General features: G+C 35.6%; 2 protein-coding genes across 2 annotated transcripts; both read right to left on the reverse strand. All coding sequences in view use genetic code 12, as the record gives it.

The window, feature by feature from the left end:
• Positions 1–2,577: 2,577 nt before the first annotated feature.
• On the reverse strand, positions 2,578–4,128 carry LCB4 (sphinganine kinase; the record flags this gene model as incomplete). Its single annotated transcript, XM_049410262.1, has 1 exon — positions 2,578–4,128. One exon carries the CDS (start codon positions 4,126–4,128, stop codon positions 2,578–2,580), a length of 1,551 nt encoding a protein of 516 aa, XP_049260600.1.
• Positions 4,129–4,908: 780 nt separating this feature from the next.
• On the reverse strand, positions 4,909–7,783 carry J8A68_006123 (sugar porter family MFS transporter; the record flags this gene model as incomplete). The annotated part of the gene is made up of 3 exons (XM_049410263.1): positions 4,909–5,327; positions 5,519–6,938; positions 7,721–7,783. 3 exons carry the CDS (start codon positions 7,781–7,783, stop codon positions 4,909–4,911), a joined length of 1,902 nt encoding a protein of 633 aa, XP_049260601.1.
• Between the last annotated feature and the right edge of the window lie 1,775 nt (positions 7,784–9,558).

Raw genomic sequence — 9,558 nt, forward strand, 5'->3', positions numbered from 1 at the left:
AACTTCTAAACCCATCAACACCAACAGTCTAATAAAGACCCCTAACATCAAATTAATCAACCCATCAACACCGACAGTCTAATTCAGGACCACTAACATCGAATTTCTCAACCCATCAACACCAACAATCTAATTACGCACCATTCATTGATATTATCCATTGGAGACATTGAAATCCTATACTGTTGAAGACAAACTTCTTTTCTTATTCTAACTTGGAGTAAATAAAACCTTCATTCTTTAAAATCAGATTAAATATTCATCACACAAAAATAACCGCTGGATACACGACTAATTAAGTATGAAAGAATTCAGTCCGATCCCATTGGAATCCAGTCCAAACTTTCTGGATATTATATCTTAGTTAATTCTTGATCTTGTATGATTGGATTATGATTTAATATTGGGGTGATTGAAACGTGGTAGATTTTGAATGAATGTGAAATTGCTCAGATGACAAACTTAGATCAAGTCAAACCTTCATCTCTAGAATTCAGATTAGAAACTCCATCACGCAAAACTAACCATTGGTCAGGTGGATAATTAAGTATGAAAGGATTCCATACCCGATCCCGTGAAAATCCAGTTTAACCTTTTCCGAATTGTATCATCATCAACTGTTGATTTGTGTGAATGGGTTATTATTGTATAAAAATAATGACTGAATTGTGCTAGATATGTGGGTGGAAAGGTGCTGGAACTGTGGTTGATATTCTCTTGCTATGTACTTGAGGTAGAATGAATTGAAATTGAAATCTTCCAGATGACCAACTTTCGATCAAGTCAAAACCTTCATCCTCCGAAACCAGGTTCAAAATCCAACACACAAAACTAACCGTTGGGCATACGGTTAGCTAAGCACGAAAGACTTTTACCCCCATTCCCATTGAAATCCAGTGAAAACTATTTCCAAAATTGGACCATCAATAACTGTTGGGTTGTTGGATGTTTCTATGATTTTTTTATGGATTAATAACATAAATAATGGTGGTGTAAAAATGAACTTCAGTGGAATAATGTAGTATAGTTTATGGATAAGGGAGTAGGGCCATTGGAGGATTGATTGTTTTCGGAAGAAGGATTGGATTTGGTTTTCGGGTCTTTTGGATCTGAATTATTTGTGGCGGATAACCCCTCTGAATAAGGTTGCATTCTCTTTCCAACAAATTTCAAACCAAGAATGCTTTTTGGGGCATTAAAAGACATAATTGGCTTTGATTGATTGAAGTTTGGGGAGAACTTGGGGGCATCATTAGGTAGTTAGGCTTTTTGATTGCGGGCGGTAAAGAAAGAAAGAAGAAAAGAAAGGAAGAATAAATGTAAAGTTTTTTCTTAAATTTTTGGCGATCTGGTGGTTAAAATTGGCTGCAAAAAAAAAATCTAAGACAACACAAAAATAAATGAATCTAGACCAACTCATAGTATTAAAATTCGACACCAATTTTCCAATATACTCGTATAGATATAAAATCCTTGTTCACTGACTGTATTAGTGATCCTATTCGTTCACTATATAAGACTATTAACAGTTGAATTTTATGGAGGTTAGCCACTTTTATTTGTAGCTCAGTGTGGGTGTTACCCGACTTTGACATCACGTTCGATTTCTTCTGTTCATTAATGTATTGGCTTAACTAATTAATTTGAACATCATAGACCAACACAGCCCACCAATTCTAACCACGATAATTAAACAGAGAAGTTAAGGGTATGGGCTCCCCAAATAACATGATAGACAACCTTGAGAATCCAATTTTGTTGTGTTCTTATTCTTAAAGTTTTACGAATTTCAATTGGATTTATATAAACTGAATAACCAATTCGGTTTTGGTCATGGGGGATGAAATAATAATAGAACTGGCAATCATTCGTCGTTCTTTTTCTGAATGACTGCATTTCTCAACTGGGTCCATTTACAAAGGAAGTGCCATTCCATAATAAGATTTTCCTTTATCACTGGACAGAAGTTTTGCAGCAAACGAAATTCTTTTTTTTGTAAGAAATCTTAATAAAAATGCCAATAAATTTCAAAGGATTGTTTACTAGCAACATATCTATTAAGTTATATTTAAGTAAAATTCTTGCAAGAAATTGTATCTAGAGATGAATCTAATGGTTAAAATAAGGGTAATTAATTCTGAAAACATAAGAATTATTGGTATTGAATATGCCAATCGTCTTCTTAATCACTGGTTATTTCAGCAAAGTACTGGCATTTTTAAGAAAATACAAATTCTTTCGTGCTGTAGCGAAACTTTATTTAAGTGTGTCGTGTAGAATAGCATTTCTCATAAATTCACAACATTCACACTTCAACATCGTAATAGTACTATATTGGCTTTGTAATGCTAAATCGCCATGTAATGGAATTTTCCCGCATTGTGTCACTTGCACACTTATTATACCGCAATCCATTCTGTATTGAGAAATTCCTTTGTCGTGGGAAACATTCATTTTTCTGGATCTTCGGGGTGGAAAAGTTTGTACATCTACAAGGTTTCTATACGTCATCTATATTACAAAAAATCTTGTTGAATAATGCAATTTATATAGATATATGTATATGCTAATAAATAGCTATCTAGTAAAGCATGTATCCACATAAGTTCCTTCTTGTAACAACCCAGTCAAAACACCCGGGAGAATTTCTACTTGTAATGGTTCAAACGGAAACTCTTCTCCGTCTACTGATATATAATGCTTCTTTGAATCTTTAACCCTTGGAATCAATCTATATCCCAAGATTTTCGCATGCTTTACGTTTTTATTATGTACATGAGTCCCCTTTTCTACTGAAAGTAAAATAGAAGTAGTTTCCATAAATGACGTCTTCGTGTCAGTGATGACCATATCCATAGTCCCATCATTGGGTAATGCCGCCGGGAAGAATTGGGCATCATTTGAAATATATGGCATTTTACCAACATATAAAATATTCAAATTATCAGTTACATCATTTGATATTCTTGTCCAATCTTCTGGCACTGGTTGATCTAAACTGGGGCCAGAAACTCTCAAATTATATTCAGTTATAATTGGCAATTCTGTCTCTTCTAAACTTCTTTGTCGATGCATTTCAACATGGGTAGGAATGGCATCCTTATCCCGAATCAAAAAATTCACAAATAAATCACAAGGGTATTTAGTGCCAATGATGACATTCCCCGCTAACCCCAATTCAAATCTTATAGGTCCCAACCATCTCAAATGATCAGTCCCAATATCTGCATCGGCAATTATCCCGTAACATTGAGTCAAGAATGATAATTTCGTAGTTTGTTGCCGGTCCATACCTTGCGTAACTGCCATCAAATCCAATTTTGTTCGTTTTGCTTTCAACATTTGAAACGTCGCCAATCCAGCATGATTACTTCCATGAGTACTTAGACTAAGTGCATTCCCTGACCCACATGGAAGTTGAGTAATTGCAATTTTATTAAATGCGGCAACCCCCTTATCTTTCTGTTGATAGAATCCATTGATTACTTCATGAGGAATACCATCACCTGAACAACAGGCTATTATATCATATTTTGATATATCTAACTCACGAGCGATGTCTATTCCGTGCCCATGGTATTTTGTCTCTTGATAGGTTATTCTTGCCTTTGCTGCTTTTAAAATTGGATATATTTCTGATTTATAGATAGTAGTTGCTTTTCCTTGACCTCCATGGGGGTTTATAAGGACTAAGATTGATGGTCTTATTATATGATTGGTATATGCTTTATCAAGGATGACATTCGATAGAGAAGTGGTGGAATTATAGTTTGGCGGATTTGTTATTTGTATTTTCAATGATGCTAACTTGATTGAATCTTTTGATGTAGGGTAGATATAAGTTAATAAAACTTCATCTTCAGTAGAATTCTCGTCATCGTCAACAGGTTCTGCGTATAAGATGTTTCTAAATGGAATATGAGGTTGAGAATGTGTAAATGATGGTGGTTGTGAAACACAGCAAGCTAATATTGATTTTGTAGATTGGGAAGTACCTTCGGCATTAATTGCCCATAAGGATTGTTCAGATATTTGAATACCAGTCTCATCTAATGAAGCTAATATACTCCCTTTGTTGCTGTAGATGAGCCTCTCAGTTGACATGCTCAGTTTCATCTTAGTTTGCATTGTAAGCACTGGGTATTCTTCTGTTTGCTTTTCTTAAACAATATTTTTAAGAAAGGCTCTTCCTTGCCCCCCCTAACAGAACAAAAAAATTAAGATTTTGGTATTTTTTTTTCCAGCCGAGCCGAATCTCCACTTACACTAGCCACCACCACCGCGAACGCGACCAGCCGCCACTACTGGCCACTTTTCATACTAGTTTGAATTATAAGAGTTCAAACAGTGTGAACACTATTAATCTGCACTGTTAAGAGTAGTTTTGGTCTGGCGAGGGTTGGGGGTGGTGGTGGGGGGGGGGGATATCAGTCTATATTACCAAGGTATCCCCACGGGTATTCCTCAAGTTCTTCCGGAATTAAACTTTTTTGTTTACAGATCAGTCGGAACGCGCCTCTGATTGCATTTTGTACTTACTTCTTTAATAGTAATGTTTCATTACAATATGACCTTCACTTTCACTCTGTTACTCATTGTGTTTGTGAAGGTGGAAGGATCAAACTAGGCAGCAGCCACTTGAGCTATGAGGAGTCAAAAAAATGTATAAAAACTTTAAAGTCCCGTTGACCACGTGAAATGCAATGTATTTCCGTCAACTTTTTAAAGTTTATGTAGATAATGAAGTTTAACCGAATACTACAATAGAATTTCTATACGGGCCGATAAATATTTCGGAAAGTTGCAAATTCTACAACTTACCTAATGTAATATGTTTATGAATAGAAAGTCACAGATAAGTTATTTAATTATTTAACTAAATATAGAGTAAAACAAGGTAAATTTCATCTAATTCTTCATCCAAAATCTCTTCATATTTCTCATATTCTCTCTTGCAAGTTCCATTGATGGCTTTTCAAAAATTTCATCAATTTCTTCCAAAGTCTTTCCCTTCGTTTCAGGCATAAAGAAGATTTGGTAAAAGAAACCAAGGAATGCAATACCTCCATAGAATCCAATTGATAAACCAGGATAAGTCATTGCTTCTTTCATACTGTTGAAATTATAAGTGACAGTAAAAGCCCATAAATACAAGAATGATGAACAAATAGTCATACCAATGGATCGAGTACCAATCGAAAAGGATTCAGCAGGTAACACCCAAGTCAAACATGCATAAGCACCAAAGAATCCCATATATAAGATAAGACCAGTAAGATAGACACCTTCAGCAGCCGATGGATTGGTTTTAAGATCGATTGTATAACCTCCACCGACAAGAACAAGACCAAAAAAGAACCCAACAAGATTCATACCCCAGACTCTACGACCAAATCTGTCCATATATAAGATTGCAGGAATAGTTCCCAACCATAAGGCAGAACCACCAACCAAGGACATGAAAACAGCATTTTTTTCGTCAAANAAGCACCAAAGAATCCCATATATAAGATAAGACCAGTAAGATAGACACCTTCAGCTGCTGCTGGATGCGCTTTAAGATCGATCATATAACCTCCACCAACAAGAACAAGACCAACAAAGAACCCAACAAGATTCATCCCCCAGACTCTACGACCAAATCTGTCCATATACAAGATAGCAGGAATTGTTCCCAACCATAACGCAACACCACCTACCAACGACATGAAAACAGCATTCTTTTCGTCAAACCCGATATTTGCCATCATAGTAGATAAGTAATACATAACCGCGTTGATACCAGTTAATTGACCTAAGGAAACCATAACAACCGCGTATAATAAAGCACGACGATTTCTTGGAATAGTGAATAATTCAAGCCAAACTTGAATTCTACTTTGAATAGCACGAAGATCTCTTTCAGCTTGAGCATTTTGAACCATTTGTAAGAATTCGACTCTTGATTTACGTTCTTCAATATGTCTTAATCTTTCATAAACATTGATGGCTTGTGCATACTTTTCTTTAAACACCAAATAACGTGGGGATTCAGGAAGGAATAAAATACCAATAAGTAAAATAGTTGAAAAAACTAATGATGATCCAATCATAAATCTCCAACCACCAGTTACATCATAAAACATAGCCGCGATAGCAAACCCTAAAACTTCACCAAAGGCAATAAAGAATTGATAAAGGGAAACCAAATTCCCTCTTTGATCAGGTGGAACACATTCAGCAATATATACCCCAATTGACCCACCTTCAATACCAACACCTAACCCAAGAATAAATCTACCAGCATACATCACATGATGATTCATAGCAGAACAACAAATAACAGCACCAATGGTATACAAAATACAAGAAATCACAATGGCTCTCTTTCTTCCGAAATATTCACTCAATGGAGTCATTAAGATCGATCCACCAACAGCACCAAGGGGCATCAAACTAGAAACCAATGAATTTTCATGAGAAGTCAACTGAAGTGCCTTGTTCATACCAATAGAAGCACCGGAAATAATCGATTGATCAACACCCGATAAAATACCAGCAAAAGATGTAAAAATCCCTAAGAATCTAACCATATTGTTTCTGTTCTTGAAAGTGACTGGGAATTCCAAGTTCTTGAGATTGGTTAAGAAAGTTTTGGCACCTCCTTGTTGTTTGAGGTCTTGGCCCATTTGAACATATTTTTCGAATTCCTGGTCAACATCAACATCGGCACCTAATTCGAGAGAATCGGTGGAGTCATGGGATACACTAACTTTATCACTTTTAGCATCTGGAAAAATCTCGACCATAGCTTTTTCGTTATTGAAAACGGTGGGTGAAATGGATGTTTCGTGAGTAGCAGACATTGTTGCTTTTGCTTGATTACTCTGAAACAATTGAAATGATAAAACAGGAAATTGGGGACTATTTATAGAGCAATCACCAGCATACCTCAACGGCTGTGAACCCGAGAATATGCGGTATCGGAATGTTATTGGTCCATGGAAAGTGGGGAGATATTGTTGATATACGATTTAATAAATGTGTTACAAATTATTATATATCCCCCACCCCCATGATCTAGGTATCTTGCTAAAGGGCCGCCACAAGGAGGCTATTTGTTGGGTAGATGCGGGTTATTAATCTACACAATCATTTCGATGTGGGTGTCAATTGATGAGCCCCCTTGCGTGATTTGTCTGATTACACTAAAGTCCAACCAATAATAAACTATAACCGTGAATTATATTTTTCCATTTTGCAACTGTTGCGGGAACAATAATTTTCCGCCCCCATTGTTTTTTAATTTTCCTGCACCAGCCGCGTTTCCTCCACATTCCTCCACATTTCACAATATTTTTTTTTTCATAAAATTACAATAAAAAAACGGCCGCCTGGAATCTTCAAATACGGAGAATAGTTTTCGAAATGTGTTATTCCCATATTGCCTTGATAACCCAAATACACCGAACCTGCGGAATAGGGGTTGTTGTTCAAACATTAATTTGAAAGATTACTTAATTGAAGAACGGGAAAATATTTTTTTTCTAAGGCAAATATTACCGGGCTTTAAGAACAATAATTGGGAGCCCCCACGCTCAGTGGTTATCAATGTTTTCTGGAGCGCAAAATATTCCGAAATCTTTAGTTCTTCCGAAGTTCTTCCCTGCATAACGGGGCTTATAATAATAAGCCGACTTCTTCTGGGTTTTCCATTATTATCACAAAAAAAAGTCCTAACCAACCGATATCTAGACACACTTAGAATGAATGGTTTGGGAATTAAAGTAGATGCATAAAACATGATATTTTAAAACTTATGACAATATCACTGTAGCCCCAACATACAATCAATGCAGGAAACATTACAAGATTAACAATTTAACCGTGGAAAAACTAGAAAAATAAGATTAAAAAATATTCAACTGGAACAATATAATTGCCGGACATCCTTTGTTTCGGAAAATTATTTAGTGAATTTGCCGGAATCACAGTTAATTATTGCGAAATAATAATCACCTGTCTCCTCACGAATTGTTCCATTTTTTTTATTTTTTTTCTTTTTACACACTACCAATTTGTAGTCCCCGATCCGAGTTTGATCCTTTCTTTTGTCAGATCTCCTCATTGAGTTTATCCAGATATCGCTTGGAGACAATAGATAATGAAAGAAACGAGGCTTATTTGCATATTTAGCTAATAATAATACTTTAATTTAACTTGCGATTCCCTAACAATTGAACCACATGAGGTTGTTAAGTAATATCAGAGTTCTAAGTTAGGCAAAGTGGGGGAAGATAACGACTCATTGAAGTTCTCTTTGACGTGATTGGAGGACTAGTTTCTCGAAGATTTAACGGTGAAATACATGTGGTAGTCACACTAGCGCTGAGACCTAATACATGCTCATATAACGGAAAAAAAAAGAGACCCCACGCTGATGATGCGAGAATAGGCTCCATATAAAAACATAGCTATTTGCAATCGCTATAGTGTGGCCGTTCCGTTATGCATAAAACTACAAATGAAATCTTACAAATTGATATATGGAACCCATTCCAATGTCATCAGCTAGACCATTTATTTGCTCTTGCTAGGAGACTGACCAAGCAACAAAATCAACTTAGTACCAAAACAGACGTAGTTAAATTACGGTGGTAATTGTGTGTAATTAAATATATTTAAAGAAAAATATTTTCTTTGGTGGGGCTGTCGTCGATGTAAAAATAAAAAAAATAAATTGAAGTTTGCCAAGTAAAAAATTGGAAACTTCCCATTGACAGGACCCTTAAAATTTACAAACCATGGCAAACTCTCCAAGAAAATCTGATTCTTGAGTGTATTTTACACACAGATTTATATAGTATTAGTCAAGTTAGTTGAGAAGAATATTCTATTTAGATTGATGATTTACTTTTGGATCTACGTCCACTTTTATATTATTGAATACGCAATTTTTTCTCACCAAATTTGCTTAGTAATCTATTGGACTTTGTGTTCATTCATTTTGTATTATAAATTCATTTGCTGGTAGTTACCGGATCCGACATCGCTGTCGATATTAAATGCGCTGGATGTCGCCAGATCCTACATCGCTGTGGATATTAATATTTAGTTAGTTAATTCATTCATAACTTGTTATACAAGCTATTCACTTCTGCTTAATTCACTGTGAGTAATTTACTCTTCTCGTAAGATACATACTTGTCCATAATAGCCATTCAACAGTATTCTTATTTTGTGCAACAAATTCCCAACTACACCCCTCATATACATAGAATAAAGCATTTGCTTTATTTTTTTTTTTTAGTTTTCATGGCTGCAGCCATGAAGGAAGAAATGCATTTACGCACGAGCTAACAGCATGGGACTTGACCTTTCGGTAATACCCACTAGAACTTCCTTGAGAGCACCAATAAACCAATAAAATCCATAATAGAAATTACCCGTTGCCCAAACGGATAATTCAAATGAATGGAAAATGTAAACCACGACCACAATATAGTTCATCAGGATAAACATTCAACTTCTAAACCCATCAACACCAACAGTCTAATAAAGACCCCTAACATCAAATTA

This window comes from Hemisphaericaspora subhashii (assembly GCF_019202705.1).
Source record: "Hemisphaericaspora subhashii strain CBS 10753 chromosome Unknown scaffold211, whole genome shotgun sequence".
Lineage (NCBI taxonomy): Eukaryota > Fungi > Ascomycota > Pichiomycetes > Serinales > Debaryomycetaceae > Hemisphaericaspora > Hemisphaericaspora subhashii.